This window comes from Calidris pugnax, unplaced genomic scaffold, assembly GCF_001431845.1.
Source record: "Calidris pugnax isolate Ruff unplaced genomic scaffold, ASM143184v1 scaffold67, whole genome shotgun sequence".
Taxonomy (NCBI): domain Eukaryota; kingdom Metazoa; phylum Chordata; class Aves; order Charadriiformes; family Scolopacidae; genus Calidris; species Calidris pugnax.
The window spans coordinates 60,605-78,813 of NW_015090779.1; the positions used below are offsets into that span (position 1 = coordinate 60,605).

Genomic DNA, 18,209 nt, shown 5'->3' on the forward strand with positions numbered 1-18,209 from the left:
AGGCACGAGTGTAATTGGAAAGAAGGAGTAAGTCACACTAAAAGATTTGAAGAATGTAATAATCTGTTACAAAAAACCCCAAAAATACTATGTTACAGAAGTTAGCTTAATTAATTAATAAGGTGGGTTTTTTTTACCTGGTGTAACCAGTGTAAAACAAATGTGTGTGGTTATGTTGGAATGGAAACCTAAAGGCTATTAAAAAAAAAAAAACCAAACATTGTTCTGGTTTTCTTCTTTTAACAAAGATCCTCAAGGATCAAAATTTCTCTGGAATGGTGCTGTGCCTCTGTGTATGGGTATATATCCATAGTGTGTGTATATATACATGTAGCACACACAGCACGCATGTGCTATGTGCATATAGATACACGATCTGCGTATATATATACGTTTATAATGGTTTATTTGTAACTTTTAGGTCAGTCCGTTACCGTGTCACTCTGCAGATCCCTACTCGTGTAAAAGGTTTTGTGGGCGACTTCTTGATTGTCAGAATCACACCTGCATGAAAGAATGTCATCACGTTACTAAATTGGACGGCACTGCAGGTGGAAATAAGGTAGGTTGACTTCCTTTTTGGTTTTATTTTTATGTGTTTTATACGATGTCTTCAGTTTTAAGTGGAAAACTAAGAATTTGCAGCTGGAAGGCACAGGATCTATTCCAAGTTCCACTGGGAGACTTGCATATGTTCTGCTCCCATTGATGCAGTGCCTTAGCATCTCCCAGCTTAGGTGTACCTAAGCTATAGGCTTTTTGGAAGGTTATACAAATTATCCTACACGTATGGAAATGGAATGACTTAAGGTTTGCTTCTTAAAATCAAGCAAACAAACCTCCCCACCCCTGCATTACAGAGCAGTATGTCATGACTAAAGTATCACAGTAGCATTGTGGGTGGGAGAAGTTAGTTCTCAATATGAAATTACTTCTTTTTCTAGCAGTTTTCTGTAGAGAATTAACAGGCTTAACGGCAATTTTCCAAAGCACTAATATTAAGAGTTCCTTTTGTGCCCAGGAGGCAAAATGGAACTCTGTCTCTCTGACCAACAAACACTGGCATTTTTTCTTTTCTTTTAAAGGCGTATTTTAATAATTATTTTTACTTTAGGGATGTCTTACTGAATAGCTCGATTCCCTTAGCAAAACCACCCCAACTCTTTCTTCTGTATTAAAGCTTGTCAATGGCATCCAAGAAACAGATGTTTGGCATGTTCTTTAGTACTTTGTTTTGATTTTGTTAGGCAGGTCCAGAATGTTGGCAGTGTGAAGAGGAGTGTACCAAGCCCCGGCCATCTGGCTGTCCTCACCGATGTGTTCTGCCCTGTCATCCCGGGGATTGCCCATCCTGCCTCCAGATGCTTAAAATAAAGTGTCACTGCAAACTGTCAGTACTGTATATTGAATGCTTGTAAGTGTCAGAATCAAACCCAATTTTTCATTTGAATGCTACTAACTGGAAACCATTTGAAATGTCTGGGGATAGGAGCTACTCTTACAACAAGTTAAAAGATTTCTTTTGAAGGCTATAATTTGTAACATAATGCTTTTTCTTTTTCTTTTTTTTTTTCATTTAAAATTTGCCAGTGTTTTGTATGGTATTACTGCTAAAATTATGAATGCATGGAGTCTCATAAGCAGAGCTGTTTCTATAATACAGCAATATTTTGAATATTTTGAATTATGCAAATATAAAGTGATCTACATAATGTTTATCTATATGAGTTTCTTGTACCGTATGTGAATTTTATAACAAGAATTCAAATTTAATGTAGTTAGTGTAAAAGGTCTTTACGAGTAATATCCTTCAAACTCCAGCTGTTTTAATTGGAAAATTTCTTAGTAATCATTTGTGTTTCTTTTTCAATTATTTGTGTCTGGATAGAGTAAGCCAGGCGTTACTAAATATAAGATGGGACTTGTGGGTTTAAGCATTATCATCTGCGTATTGCTCTGAAAACCTTCATCCCATCTATGCTCTTCTTCTTCTTTATGTATTTTTGTCTGTAAAATAGTGACGTTTGTATTAATCCCACAAGATGTAGACAAATGAGTCCACTTTTCTTTATAGAGAGATGTACTTAAAATATACCCCTAATTGTATTGATTAATTGTATTGACTTTTGTTTCTTTTAATTCAGAATTTGTCACAAATAAGTCTTTTCTTTTACAGAAAACTCACGTGTGCTGATGTACAAGAAAAGGAGCTTCTCATTTCCTGCAAAAATCAGTGTCCAAAAGAGGTAAGCCATGTTAGCAAAAAAATACTTGATTCGATGGATGCGTGGAATTTTGTGGATTTTACTTTCTTTGTAAGATTTTTGATACAGTTTCATAGGCCAAGCAAACCAGAGAAGCTCAGTCTAAGTGAATATGCTAAATGATAGATGCAAAGGTGGTGAGTGACCTGTACTCAGAGGACAGTTATTAATGTCTTGCTGTCAAATCAGAAGGTTATATTGAAGGATCAGAGATTTGTCTCTAAGGCGTTAATGGCTTGATTGTGGAAACGTGCAGATGAGGTTGAACGTGGAAGAGTGTGTCCTCTAACATGGTTAAAAACCGGTCTTGAATTTGTGTCTCCAGAATAATGGGATGCTGTTCGATTAGGAAAAAGGCTGAGATTTGTGTTTGTGATTCTTCTTGTCTTAAGTGCAGGTCTCATAATTCCTGTCGACAATTTTATACTTAACAAGTGAGATGAGTTAATGATGCCCCACTGTGTTAGTGAAATATATGTTAAATAGCCTGAAATAGACAAACCAGTTAATCTTTCTATTGTGTGTGGGTATATCTAAAGGGTTGCTGTAAAGAAGAGAAGACTAATATCCTTATTGTGCGACTCTTAGACCATAAACCAGTGTATATAGGCACCAGTAAGGAAGAGTCACGTTAAATACTACTTTGGAGTTGTAAAGCTTGTGGAGCAGGGGGAGAAGTGGTTGGAGAAGCTGCCAAATTTCCATCAGTCTCAGCTTAGACACGTATCTGGGTTTGTCCAGTTGTGGATAATACTGCTGTGAGACATGAGGGATAGGCCAAGTGACTTCTTCCTGGTCCCTCCTAGTGCCATTTTCATGGGCGGTTTGTGTGCTTTGAGAAATCCATGCGTTACTCATTGTATGTTTGTGCTTTGGTTGTCATTAGCTGCTGTGCGGGTGACAGCCCTTTCTTCACTCCCTTCCCTGCCATCGGGTTGGAAGATCTGTGAAGTAGGGAAACCGGAATAGTCTGGAATACTTTGGAAAGTGTTTCCACTGCTAAACTCTCCAGAATTTCTGAGAAATTCTCCTTCCCTGCAATAAAAATGCATGTAGTAAAGAAAAATATTTTTATCCCATAATCACTTATTGTTTTGTTGTTCTGGTTTGGTCTGTTACTGTATAGCCGAGTCTCTTTGTCTCACGCAATGCTTAGTTGTCACTCGTAAATAATTTGATTCAACCCATTCTCCTTCCCTGATTCCACTTGGGGTTTGTGTCATCTTCCCTCATCTCTTGCAGTTTGAATTCTTCCTCAACCTAAGGATTCCTGCTTATTCCTCTGTTTTTCAGACAAGGCTCTGTTAACCCCTCCAGGAAGGCTGTGCTCTCTGCCGTCTGCCTACGTGTGTCTTCCGCTTTTTGCCCTTGTAGATGCCTTTCCATTGTCTTTTTTTTCTGTAAATGAATGTGCCTGTCACAATTTTCTTGTCTGGATGTCTGAAAGCTCTCTTCCTGGCAGGGGAACACTTTCGGATATTATTTCATTGTCCTTTTACCTCTTAATTTTGTCCTTTCATTTCCCTCTCTGTTACTTTGGTTTTATTTGCTCCAAGACTTCTCCCTCTTTATTTTCAGGAGTGTTTATAATCTCTTAACATGAACTATGTGTTCCCGTACTTCAGCTTCTCTTCAAAGATACTGTTGTGGTTTTTTTTCAGTATCTCATCTTTGATTCTGATTAATGTAACTGTTCTGATTTTTCTGGACATATTCCCAAGACTCAGTCTGGGATTTAAGATCCATGTAGTAGTAGTACTTAATTCTAGTTTGCGTTTCAGAATTGCCTGGTTCCACAGATGATGTCTTTTTTACTTAATGCAGTGTGATGTGAAAGAAAGCTTAGGACAACAGATCCCACTTTAGTTTTATAAAGCTTTTATTTAACTCTAAAATTCTCATTACCATAGGTGCCTTGAAAAATAAGGTTTAATGCAACTTCTGCTATCTAGAAAATCTTTTCAGTGTAATCGATGATGTAAAAATGTGTGGTCTTCCCTGCCTGTGATTCTAGCTCTTACTGGCTTTCGTGAAAAATAAAAGTATTAATGTAGTCCTGTTTTAGGTAGTACCTATCTTTGTGTTACAGTTTATCCTACTTTCCTCAGATCCTATTTTGGTAACTTCATATGTAATGTGTGGGGGTTTTACTATTATTTTTTTTTTTTGTCTAAAAAAATCTGTTCCGGTTTCTCTGAATATTGAACAGTGCTAGGGATCTTTTGGCTGTTTTATAAAAATACAGTATTTGTCTGCACCTTTGAGAGAATCAGCTACCTGTATCCTAATGCAATTTGTACTGATAGTTCTCTTTTAAAGGAATAATTGATAAGCACCATTTGAAGGAGCAGCCTTAACAGGTATAACCCTCCCAGCCCCCCCTCAGCAAATACAAATCAAACCCAGTGAGGGGACCTCATGCCAAGAACTTACAAACCACTTGGCCAAAAGATGAGATGGATAAGGCTACTGAGTTCAGAACACTTAAAGTTTATAAATCAAATATGTCTGCTCAAAACTAAACTGGAAATGTTCTGTGTGCAGTACCGACAGCCTCGAGTAAATTTCAAATTAGTGTTTTATGAGAGTTTTCCTACTCACTGTCAGAAGCCGACCTTGGGGCATTAGCAGAGCTCAGCAAAGTTGCTGTTTGCAAAAAATCAGTGTGCAGTCACAAGCTCAGTCAGCTTCAGTTCAGGAGAATATAGTATTTTACTGGGGCCTTGGTTCTGAGATGTTTTTCTTTTTGGTTGATGAACATTGTGTAGACAGTGTACTACCGCGTTTGAGTTACAGATAGCATGGTACATTTGGGGATTATGAAACTCAGTTACATTGTCTGGTGCCTTGAAAAAAAATACAACAGGAACTTTGAAAGTCTTGAAAGGTTTCATGCTTTTGTTCTGGCTATGGCAGTGTAAAACTATAAAAATGACTTCTAGTATTATACAGCACAGCTCACTTTTCCTTTCTGCTTTAGGGAGAAGCAATGTCTTTGATATTGCCACAGCTGTGAGATGAGAAGCTTTAATTAAAATGTTCTTTCTCTTGTTTGGTAGCAATAACAAAATATCCTGTTGAAGGAAATTTAACTTTTTTTTTAATCAGGAGTGATTAAATGCTTATGATCATGTTTGCAGATGTTTTGGGACAATTCTTACATAGAAGTTTCAACATTCAATTAGTTTTCATCGTTTACATATTCATATCAGTGTTTGTAGATCTGTTTCACAATTTATTCTGTGTAGTTAGTATTTTTTTTGACAAAACTGTACTTGTACTGTGCACTCTGCTACTGTGTTGATGTGAAAGACGGGACCCCATTGTGATAAATGTGTTTTAACATGATAGCATAGCAGAGATAATGTCATAAATTTTAAGAGTAGGTGATTGATTTTTATTTTTTTTTAATAAGTGAAATAAAATTTATTTCCAGAATTCTGTAAACACACCTTGAAACTGTATGTGTGTTGCAAAATGCACAGCTTTGGTCCATAATGAGAGGATTTTCTTCAGTGCCTGACTTAAGCAGGGGAGGTTTTTGTAAGATCTCTGGAAGCAGGGCCACCCGTTAAACTGAAGAGTCTACCCCTTGGTTTGGAAGTGATAAACTTATCTTTTGTAGTTGGGATTGCTGCTCAAAGGTGCTGTTTTCTTTATTAACAGGTTATTTTCTTTAACCTCAGGTATGTATTAACTAACAGGTTGTGTTTATTGCCTTCTGGTGGAAATCAGTTAAGCCTCCATAAATGTTGACGGGTTTTATCATCATCAGACATAATATTAAGACTTAAGTGTGTTGCCTATGGGGAAAATATTTGTAGGATTATTTTTGTTTGTTTATTTTTTTGTTTTCAAAGCTGTGCATTAAATGCCTTTCTTTTAAAGGTCTTGCCATGTCAAACATAAAGCCTGTTCCTTTTGGCCTGTAGTCCATGAGCTATTGACAGGAGATCTTGTATGGTAAAAAAGATCTATAGGGGCACACACTTTCTATTTTAGCACCGAGTAGCTTAGCAGGGACACTTCTAAAAAAAGCAAAAAAGAAAAAGAAATAATTTCCCACTAGTAAATAAGTAAGAAGGAAGTTACGCCGCCAGCTTCATTCTTTCCCTGCATCCCTGTGGATGTAAACTGTGCAGTTCTGTGTGGAGAACTAGATGTGTAGATTTGGGTTTCAGTATTGGATTAAATGTATTTCTGTGCTATACAAATTGTTTTTGCAATGGTGGTGGTCTTTCTCAGCTGTTAGAGGCCATGGTCTTGGCTGGAGTCCGACCTCAGGAGTGTAAAAGGTTTAAAGACAAGTTCCTCCCTTCAGCTTTTCAAAATGAGGCAAAATGCTAGATTTGCTAATGTTGTGCCTGAACAAACCTAAATTCCTTCTTTGATAAGATGACCAATTTATATATATGTATTTTTTTCCCCACTCCACTCCAGAGAGAGCAAATAGGTTAGTTCTGCTACATAAGGCTTGAGCAGAGCAGTTGAGCCAGTGCCACTTCGTCAACAGCTGGTTCTGATACAGAAGAGGCTTAATACAAGGATGAATGAAGGTGGCCTAAAGGAAACAACTGCTTGTATTTTATTTTAAAAAAAACAACAACGAAACAACCCCGAGCACTCCTCCCTCAAAAAAACCAACAGCAAAACAAAACCAGCAAAACTAAATGAAAAGTTGGAGCAAGAGATGTTAGCAATAAGGAAATTTTCCCAAGGACTGAACTGACACCTGACCTCGCATTGTTTTCAGTAGTGACCTTGGCAGCAAAAAAAAAAAAGGTTGGAATTTTCTGATGAAAATTTGTGGAGCGTTGTCAGTACATGATGGTTGAGGAGATACATGTGTTCTGCAGATGTATCTGGGGCACGTTATTAGATACAGGAAAAACCAGTAAGTGCATGTCAAGGCTAATAATAAGCTCTCGGGAAACGGGAAGAATTCTTATTGTGGCAGGCATGATTAGCTGGGGAGAAATGCAAATGACTGTTGAAGATGTATTGGGGAAGATGTTCTTTCAAGAATAAGGTGCAATTAAGGCATTGTACAAAGTCCTTCCTGCTGAGATGTCATTTGGAATATTACATGCAGTTCTGGCTACCGTATTCAAGAAACACTGATTTAAGCTGGTTGAAATTCAGTGAAGGGGATACTATGGGAATAAAGAGCCTTTTATGAAAGGACACTAGGGAAATATTTCTATATGAGGATAAGAACTAAGAGGTTTAGGCTGGCTAAAATAAACATAAGAAATTCAACAAAAGCTCTTGCGCCTTGCAGTGAGCTCCTGGAAGAGCCTCCTTAGGGACACAGTAGAAAGGGGGCAGAGTGGGGGACTGTTTTCGTGGTGAGACTTCGTCCAGTCCTAGAGGGGTCACGGGAGGTGCCTGCCTTTGGGAAGACAGGGCTGAATGACTTAGGGGCTCCTTCTAGTCCTGTCTGAAATGTCCTGAAGTGGTGACCCAAAAAAACAACCAACCAACCCAAGCCTAAACAGCAACGTCTCTGTCAGTGTAATTATAATTTGTGACTGGCATGGACATGAAAATATGTACGTCTGCTCCATAATTTTTAATGGGAAAGTTCTGCATTCTGTTCAGGTGTGTGTTCCATGATAAGAGCTCAGAGGCTGAGCCCCTTCCAATGGACTTCTGAGAACCCAAATTTACTAATCAACATCAAGTGTGTACACCTGGGGTTTATAATTATGTTATGTAGTACTCTCATTCTTGTGGATGAAGTGATGTAACATGTATACATTTTCCAATTTTTAATAAATGGGAAAAAGTGTATCTTAAAATTGTATGTCTTACAGCATTTTGCAAGTTGTGTTAATCCCTTGATGGCAGTGAAGAGGTGAAATTTCACTTTTAATAAAGAATACTATCCAAGGCCATTTAAAGTAGTTTGGGGATTTAAAGCTACCTTTATAACTAAATCAACTGGATGTACGGAATATTCCACTTTCAGATATTAGCGTGTTGGTTTATGTAATTTAAAATGAAAAATCATTATTGTGAAGATTTCTTACGGGTATGCGTATGAGCAAGGTATATTTTCAGTCAAGTTCTTAACAGAAAGTGAAAAAATGTGTTTGCTTTCTTGTCATTTTTATCTAATATAATGCTGGGAGCACAGCTATGTTCCTAACAGTCAGCATCTTCTAATTAGTATCTCTGTTCCTAACACAACAATCAAATGATAATATTTTCATTATAAATGTTAAAAATTGCACTGGCAGTAAAAAAAACGCTATCTCACAGATGTCAGAAATGGGATAATCTGCCAAATGCAGGAATTTAGGATTCTGTGAAATTATTTTGGACATGATAAGAATATTGGTGACCTGTATTTGACTTTTGCATAGTTCAGAAGCCTCTTGCTTGCAAAAATTTTTTGTGGTATTTTTGCTTCTGATCCACCCCTATTTCTTTGTTGACTCTGATCTACAAGTCGCTACAGTACACTTCAGTTTCTTTTTACCTTATCTACTTTTATCCCCCACAAAAAATATAGATAGCTAAGGTAATCGTTATATAAAATATTGTGGAGATGACTTGAAACACTTGAAAGGAGAAACTGGTTTTTAATCAAGCTGGGCCAATTACCGATAAATCATTCTACAAGAACCAAAATACAGTAAGTAACAAGCAAACATTTGCCAAAAAAAACCCCAAACCAAAACCCACAACTATTTCACAAGTGGAAAAACTGATAAGCGGAATGAGTTTTCTGTTAAGTTGCTGTGTCTGAAATAAAACCGGTTCATAGATTCTTTGTAATTTTGCAATCATTTATTGGTGTGGGGGTTTTATTTGTGTTTTTTTTGTTCTTTGCAGTTGCCCTGTGGTCACCGGTGTAAGGAGGTTTGCCATTCAGGTAGCTGCCCTCTGAACTGCAGCCAGAAGGTTAAACTCCGATGTCTTTGTAAGAGACTGAAAAAGGTACATTTTAAAGTTACAAATTTGAGAACGACGTATTTTCTTTGCATGTTTCTAGGATTGTATGGATGGATTGTCTCTGGTGCAGATTAAAATAAGTCCAGTTATTCCAGTAGAGCCATAACAATTCACATCAGCTGAAGATCTGGGCTGCAATATCAAAAGATTCACTGGAGAATATAAAATCCTGTTGGTTCTAAACTCTGTTACCTGCCTGATTGACAACGGCTTTATCTTCAAGCACACTGGAATTTTTGTAGCCAGAAGAGCCAGGTGACCTGGAGTAATTTGAGAAGGAAAAAAAATACTTTTTTCTGACAGTATCTGGAAAATTGATAATTATGTAAGCTGGAACAAGCACAGATGTTGTGAATCTCAAACTAACACAATCAGTTACGGTTCTCTGCAGGTCTAAAATCAGCTCCCTTAGCTTCTTACAAAGATAAGAGACAATGTCATGTAATGAGTTTATTAGAGCTATATAGCATTACGAGGGGAAGAACAGAAAATAATGTTAAGTCTTGGCAAGTAATAATGACTTAATAAAAATATCATTCTCTGGCTTAATTAAAAGGTGCTTACGTTATTTTTCTGGACCTAGAATTGTGTTGTGCAACCAAAAGCCTTGCAGGTGGAGTGTTGAGCAGGAGAAGGGATGACTTGCACAGAACAAGTGCTTCAAATTCAAATCTCTGCTTACAGACAACCTTTTTTTTTTTTTTAATTTTTACTGCAATATTAGGAAGAGAGGAGGGAGTGAAAGTGATAATTATGTTTTTTTAGCTCATGACTGGACCTTGCCCTGTACTCCCAGCCAGTTAAGAGGATGTATATGGAATTATGAAGTCTCTGAAGGCCAGCTTTTTCTGCCAGAGGGCAGAAGGTTATCTTACTTCATCTTAGGCAAACAAGTGAGAAAAGAAAAGAGAGGAGAAATTAAACTGGACTATGTGATTTATTTGATTTGATTTTATTCTTTCTTTCAGCTTATCAGGAAGAAGGAAAAGAGAAAAGGACAATTTAATACAGAATTACAGGCTCAAATAATGTTTAATCATTAGCTTTATTTTCTATGTAACCAATGTTTGACTAAATAGGACTGTTTTGCAATTATTTACATAAAGAAATGGACATTATAACTAAAATTTTATATAGGGAAATGATTATAAATGACTGAAATTATACTTAACAGGAAGTACAGTGCAGCAAGATACGAGAAGGCCAAGTTTCACTGGAATGTGATGCATTATGCAAGGAAATGAAACGGAAAGCATCTGAGGTAATGTATCCGTTGGAGCTATAATTTTGTCTGGGCGCTTCAAGAACCCCTAGGAAAAAATGAGCATGGAGTTACTTTTCAAGGCAATATGAGGAAAAAAAAAATACAACAGAAGTAGATGTGCTGTTTAACAGCAGTTGCTTTTTCAGGCTTGCGTTTGGCTTAGTGGGGAGAATGAATTATTTTTATTTTTTTTTTTAAATTTTTGATTTGTTAGAACTGGTTCTTTCCTCTTTGGCTGAGAACAAGTGATGACTGGTGATGAGAAAATGGTCATTGCTGATGAGGAGTGCTGTAGGATCAAGGCCAGGCCACTTCCCAGGGCATTGTTAGATCTGCTCTTCCCCATGAAAGTTTTGCAGCTGTGGGATGCTGGACGTGTCCAGGGTAACCCTGTCACCCTGTCATGCTGCAGGAGGTACCCTCTACCAGAAGAATGGAGCCTTTTCAGCAATTTATAGTACTTTTTAGTCTGCCGTCAACGTGGCTTCTAGTTCTGCTGGTTTATGAAGTGAAGAAATTGGGTGAATGCTGTCACCCAGAGAGAAGGAATATCACCCTTGCTTTTATAAGCCTTTTGTAAAAACATAAGCAAAAAGAATTGGTGCGCAACTTGCTTGGGTTTTATCGGCCGCTGGTGAGGCCTCACCTCGAGGGCTGTGTCCAGTTTTGGGCCTCTCACTACAAGACAGACACTGAGGTGCTGGAGCAGGTCCAGAGAAGGGCAACGAAGCTGGTGAGGGGTCTGGAGAACAAGTCTTACGAGGAACAGCTGAGGGAACTAGGGTTGTTCAGCCTGGAGAAAAGGAGGCTGAGGGGAGACCACCTTGCTCTCTACAACTACCTGAAAGGAGGGTGTAGCAAAGTGGGGGTCAGTCTCTTCTCCCAAATAACGGGCGACAGGACAAGAGGAAACAGCCTTGAGTTGTGCCAGGGGAGGTTTAGATTGGGTATTAGGGAAAGTTTCTTCATTGAAAGGTTTGTCAAACATTGGAAGAGGCTGCCCAGGGAAATGGCGGAATCGCCGTCCCTGGAGGTATTTAAAAGATGGGTAAATGTGGTGCTGAGGAACATGGTGGTAACTTAGCAGTGTTAGGTTGATACTTTGACTTGATCTTAAAGGTCTCTTCCAACTATAACGATTGTATGAATCTGGTTCCTGTTTCTTGCCCCTGCCATTGTGACCCATGGGGAGGAACGGTCTCATGCAATGAGTAAATGACAAGTTTTTTCCATAAACAATGCTACAGACATGTGTACCTTCCTCACAGAAGAACTTGGATTTACTTGTTTGACATTTTTTATATGAAGTTCAAAGTTATATTTAAATTCTTACTAGGCATTTGGTATGGAGAAGAACTGCACAAGGAGCCTCCCTGGTGTTTCACTGCCATCGACTAGGCCTGTGTTGACTTCTAAATGACATACTAGAGTGATCTCCTATTACGTGTACTTGACAGAAGTAGTTTATTATGTCAATTACTGTTAATGCATCAAGACAGGAAAAAGTCTGTTCAACACTGCAGATGTTTCCAAAGATATTTTAGTTTTTGCACAGTTGCAAAATAACCATTTATTTCCAAAACGAAAGTGTGTTAACTCTTAATAAAACTTCGTGTGTGGCACCTGGTGAGTGCACTTCTCAGGAACTGAATACATCTTTACTGTATGTTTTGTTAAAGAAATAGTTCTGAAAACATTTGTCCATAGTGTGATTATAATCACAGGGTAAGCTTCCCTCTGCCTATGTATTTTATACCTATGTATCTTATAGAAACATGACCACAGTGGTGTAAAAAGAAGCTCTTCTGTGGCTTTTTTCCCCACGTTTGTGGGTCGCTTTTTCTTTCGGAGCTGAGGTTCTGCCATTAGATGGCAGTGAAATACCAGGATGCTCGTTGGGCAGGTTTTTCCACACCAGACCGCGATTTCTGGCTGTGAGTGGCTGAAAAGGTCTTTAATACACATCTCTAAAGAGAGGCTCTGCCATTGCGTCTGGGTGAATGAAATTCTCAGTAATGGTTTTATTTGACAGATAGTTTAGCAATTAAAAAAAATAATTGTCTGAAAACATGCAAATAGGAGGATTCCATTGACCCCGTCCTCAGCGCACACTGTCTGAGCGCCGGGGCGCTAAAGCACGTGTGTGTGTTTCTCCTTAGTCCTCAAGAGCTCTTGAATTGCAAATTGTTTGGAACAAATTCCACCTGCGCAAACCACATTTAGTAAATTACTGTCACGGTTAGTATGCAAATCATCCGGTTATTAGAATCCAGACTGGTTTTCATTTCAAGTTGTCAATTGTATTTTTCCATCTAATTTTTCTAAGGTAGTGATTCAGTGGCTGCAGCACTGGAGGTGCAAGAAACGTACACGAGAAGGCAGCAGACACATACACACATTCCCCAGTCTACTCTTCCTGCTGCTGCTATTACCCTGGTGATCTCTGACCACAGGAATTCTAGAGATGGAGCCGGTGTCCTTCTGTTTAATGGTCTTTGCTGGATTCATCTCCTGTTAGAGTGCCTAATTGTTTTTCAGTCGACATAAACTTTTGGCAGCTAGAAATGTCCTGTAGCGCTGAATTTCTAGATTTAGCCAAATACTATGTGGGAGTAGAATACTTCCCTCTGTTATGAAGCAGCCTCCTGGTAATTTCATTTTATGCTTTTGCTTTTGTATTCTGAAAAATAATTATTGATGTTTTATCCCTATTTGGCATCTTCACACTCTTCAGGATTTTATGCCTTGTTATTTTCCTGATGAATCCCAGTTATGCATCTCGGTAGGGGAAGCCACTCCACCCTCTTGTCTTTTGTATATGTTCAGGCTTTACGTGCTTTTATTATTGCAGGACCAAAACTGAAAGCAGGAACTAAGATTCAAGTGCATCATGTGTTTATATACTGATGCTTTTTTCTGTACCATTCTTTTCTTAAAAATTTCTAGCAATTAATTTGCTTTCTTGAACACTACACGACACTTCTATAGAATTATCAGTTGTAACTCATATGACTTCTTTTCATATGACTTTGTGATGGTGGAGCATTTTTAATTACATTTGGTTTGCATCACACCAAGAGCTTTAAAGCAGTTTGGTTATGCATTATCCAATATATGTTGTATTTGGTACAGATACAGAGGTTTCATTTTGCTCTAGTAGTCAGCGAATATTTAAAGTCCTTGGAATGAAATATGTATGTGTAAATTGTATACATATGTAGGAATTACCTGTATGTGTAAAATGTACTGAATTGAGCATGAAGCTGCTGAAAACTTCAGCAAGAATAACTTGAATAGCTGTCTGTAGGGTTTTTCCTGGTTGTTTGTGAACAAACTATTATTTTTAGGCTTTATCTTTGTCAGTTAAGCTTGTCAAGTTGAAGTCAGAAGTTCAATTTTTGACCTTGTAGCACCCATTATATGCTTCATGTTTTCCAAACGGTAGAAGATGCAGCTTTTTCTGAAAATATTTTGTAATCTGAATAAGTTAAGAGCTCTCTTGATGGGAGTTCTGCTCACTTTTGCTGAGTACCATTCTATAGCAGTAACTAGGACCTTACAAGAAAATAGTTTTAGCTGCTGTTTACAATAATTGCTTGTCTCTTTGTATGTCTGGACAGATAAAAGAGGCAGAAGCCAAAGCTGCTATTGAAGAAGAGAAACGAAGACAACAGGTACCAACCTTTCTTCTTCCTCCCCCGCCTTGTTCTTGTTAGTAAATCATTTCATTTACATGCAACTAAAGATGCGTTAAATCTTTAATAATATAATTTGTAATGCGATATGCACAGTCATTCCTGTCAGCTGTTAGCTTACTCTAATGTGTGCTGTAGATGATTTGCAGTAGTTAAGAGCCCATGTTTTCCAAAACAATTTTCATAATTTTATGCAAAATGATGGTTAATCAGTTTAATCATGCATTGCTATACCTGTGTATAGTATAGCTTGGTTTTAAAATACTAAGCACTCCTGATTTTAATCACTTTATAATGCCATAAACCCCACAGAACTGCTGAATAGCCTTCATAGAGAATTAAATATTGGGTGAAGCTTCCCTCCTCCCTCCCGTCGTGAAAGACTGAGGAAGCCTAAATAAGCTTTTATCCTTCAGGGTCTCTGAGAGGGGGGGTAAAAACGTGTGTTTACTGTAGCTGCTGTTGGGGTGAGCATATGTTGTCAGCACTGTAATCCAAGAAACTTCTGTGCCAGCTGCCCAGAGACACTAATACTAATTGTATTTGAGGCAACAAAGGTAAGTGTTGGTGATGGGTAGGTCAGGTTTGTCACATGAAGGCTACAGCTGTAATGTGTTCCCTCCAGCCAGTGTCTGCACCTCAGCTTTGGACACCAAATCATGTTCTAAATCCAGTGTGTGCTTTCTGACCCACCTCTTACTCAGTTATCCCAACGGTTCTGTAGTAGGTCACACTTGTGTTTTCACCTTGTTCCCCCCCTGCTTGAAAGGGGGCACAGGAGGCCTACTCACAGAGCTGGTGCCCGTGTGCTGTTCTCCCAGTCTCATTAGGGTAGGCAGTTTCTCTGTGGGTCACAACTTCTGTTATGCATACTTTGATTAATTGCCTAAAGATGTTATTAAAGCTCAACATGAGCCCGCAGTCTGTGCTTGCAGCCTGGAAAGCCATCCGCATCCTGGATTGCATCAAAAGCGGCGTGACCAGCAGGGTGAGGAAGGGGATTCTGCCACCCTACTCTGCTCTGGTGGGATCCCACCTGGAGTACTGTGTTCAGCTTGGAGACCCTCAGCACAGGAAGGACATGGACCTGTTGAAGCGAGTCCAGTGGAGGTCACAAAAGTGATGAGGGACACTATGAGGACAGACTGAGAGAGTTGGGGTTGTTCGATCTGGAGAAGAGAAGGCTCCAGGGAGATCTTATAACAGCCTTGCACTTCTGGCAGAGGGTTCAGGAAAAATGGGCAGGACTCTTTATCAGGGAGTGGAGCAATAGGATGAGATGGTTTTAAACTGAAAGAGGGAAGATTTAGATGAGATATTAGGCAAAAATTCTTTACTGTGAGGGCGGTGAGGCACTGGAAGAGGTTGCCCAGAGAAGCTGTGGCTGCCCCATCCCTGGAGGGGTTCAAGGCCAGGCTGGATGGGGCTTTGGGCAACCTGGTCTGGTGGGAGGTGTCCCTGCCCAGGGGGAACTAGGTGATCTTTCAGGTCCCTTCCAACCCAAACCATTCTATGATTCCATGTCTCCCAAGCAATGCTCTAGCGAGGCCGCCTTTTGTTTCTCAAGGGGGAGTGTCTCTGCTCATCATGCTGGAAAAGTGTGCAGTTACTACTCTTGTCTAGCAGCCCCACACTGTTTTGTCATCATCTTGAAATGTTTGCTGTTATGTTCATGCCTCAACCACAATACCTACAATATTGGTCATGTGCTCCCTCACAGAACTCATAGACAGTCCATCCAACTCCTTGTGTTCTCGCATTTGGCCTTGGAAGCGTTAGTTGTGGGGAGGGCCCCGGAAGCGTAGCTTGCACACAGAGGGCTGAAACGTGGTGTTAGGCAGAGGTAATCTGGAACGGGTGGTTCTGCCAGTGAAGTCCTGAAGTGTACTAATGGGCATTTACACACGTAAGGAACGTGCTTGCAATTCTAGAGCCAGAAATTCAAAGTTGCTGGTGTTGGTATTGCACTGATCGTGTGTTCATGCATTCCAGAAGGCATCCTGCCTCAAAATCCCTTTAACTTACAGTCCAGTAATGAGGCTACTCTCAAACTGGAGCAGATTTGCTCCACCAGCATAGTGTGCAGTGTTATTTTTGTCTTGATTCTCCAGCAGTGGCTGTTTCTCTGCAGTCACACCACTGCTGCTTTCTAGTGTACGTTGGCTGAAGTCTCACGGTCAGCAGTCCCCTTGTGCAGGGAATGGCAACTGCTTCTGCCTAAGTGTTTTGGGATGGATGCAGCTTCAGGGATAGAAGACAGGAGGACAACAACAGTAAAAATAAAAACAGGACAAAACCAATTAAAAAAAGGGTATACCTAAAAGAAAGGGTAAACCAATAAAGAAAGGCCAGCAGTAACTAATAGATAAGTTCCAGAATTGCACACAAGTACTAACCTCGGCTACTGCTGCCTTTTCTCTGGAATGGATTTCTCTCCAGTTTGATCTCCTAATCTGCCATCTGGTGATGCAGGCTGGAGGACATCACTGTCATAGGGTGTCGGGTCACATTAAGGGTATATATGTAGCGAGTAGACTCCCTTCTGACATAAGTTTGCATCTTGTACCACCTTCCTGATCTCATTAGCACATTTTTATATAGAGAGTCCATCTGTTTCTCAAAGCTTCTCGAGACCTGTTTTGATTAATACTTCATTAAATCCTTTAGATACAAACTAGTTAGTGCTCTGGTAAGCCTGCACATTTATATTTTAGTATTTGCTATATTTGGTAGCAGCTCTGCTAATACCATTTACAGATGGAATCACTTGTTTCTCAGTGGAAGGGAGAGGGCTTGGTTGGGCTTCTCGTCATGGCCCGAGCAGCCAAACTTTCCCTCTGCTTCCAATTCGGAGGCTCTGTGTGAGGCCAGGGTGTTTGTAATTGATGGAGGTGGAAAAAATATCAGGGCTTTGATTATTTAACAATTCAGACCAAGCTCTCACTCTGTCCCGCTCTCTAGCGTAAAAGATGTGGTTAAATTTTTGAGCCAACAGTTGAGAGTTTCAATACTGAAAATCGACATCTCAAACCTGATTCTAATTTAAAGAGTTGTATGGAAGATTTTGTTTCCTTTTTTCTTAGAAAGAAAAATGTTTTAACAGCTCCTCAGACGTTACAAAAGTCGACCGCCCCCTCCTCTTGCGCCCCCCTTAACCCCCTGCAGTGCAGGAGCTGCAGTGTCAGGATATACGCTGGGTGTCTGTACAGTCACTGTTGCTTGCGGTTGTTTTTTCATGGGGCTGCTACATCTTCCAGTGCAGAAAGAATATAGAGAATATCAGCACATGGAGGAGCAAAATTAGACATTATCTAACATAAAATTGTTTTGAGTATACAGTTTAAATAAATGCATTTCATTTTACTTCTGTCTATACGCAAAGAAGTTGAGTTCTTACTCTAAACAAAAAGCTTGAGCTTGTTGAGCTTGAAAAATTCAGGTAGTCTGAAAACTGGGCACACCCATTAACTTCCTTATTCAGAGATCATTGAGGTGACACTTTGGGAAGGATGACAGTTATATAAAATCCGTAGGTAGCTTTTCAAGGATAGTGATGGCTTCTTTCTCGTATTCTGTGCCCACGAACCTTTTTGCGTTCTGTATTTTGTTTTTTTTTTACAATGTATTTATTTTTAGCAGGGTTTTTATAAAGAGCACTAGGAAGGCAATTCAGTACCCATTATATAATTGTTCAAGCCCTATATTTTAATTCCGATTACTGCAATTCATGAAGCACTTTGCTTTTAAAACTTACAGATCACAAGGTATATAATAACTAGAGAAGCCCCAATTTTTATTTAAGGTCTGTGTAAAATGAAATACTGCCATATTATCTATAAAGCCTTAAGAACTCTGCACTTGCCTCCAGATTTTGGATTTTGAAGAACTGTTTCATTAAAATACTTTGCTTTTCTAAAAGAGGATTAGCTGGTTGAAAGTAATCTTGTTTCAAATAGCAGGCGGGGGAACTTTGTCTGAACTCTTCTCCCATATCGTCAGAGAAACGCCAACAATTTCTGCCTTTAT

At 39.2% G+C, this 18,209-nt stretch overlaps 1 protein-coding gene across 1 annotated transcript in view; it reads left to right on the top strand.

The window, feature by feature from the left end:
* Positions 1-18,209, top strand: part of NFXL1 (nuclear transcription factor, X-box binding-like 1) — a 42,887-nt gene that overhangs the window by 19,961 nt on the left and 4,717 nt on the right. Inside the window, exons 16-21 of the mRNA XM_014954285.1 lie at positions 422-562; positions 1,248-1,414; positions 2,177-2,246; positions 9,105-9,209; positions 10,399-10,485; positions 14,109-14,162. Coding sequence (XP_014809771.1) covers positions 422-562; positions 1,248-1,414; positions 2,177-2,246; positions 9,105-9,209; positions 10,399-10,485; positions 14,109-14,162 — 624 coding nt within the window. The remainder of the gene's footprint in view (positions 1-421; positions 563-1,247; positions 1,415-2,176; positions 2,247-9,104; positions 9,210-10,398; positions 10,486-14,108; positions 14,163-18,209) is intronic.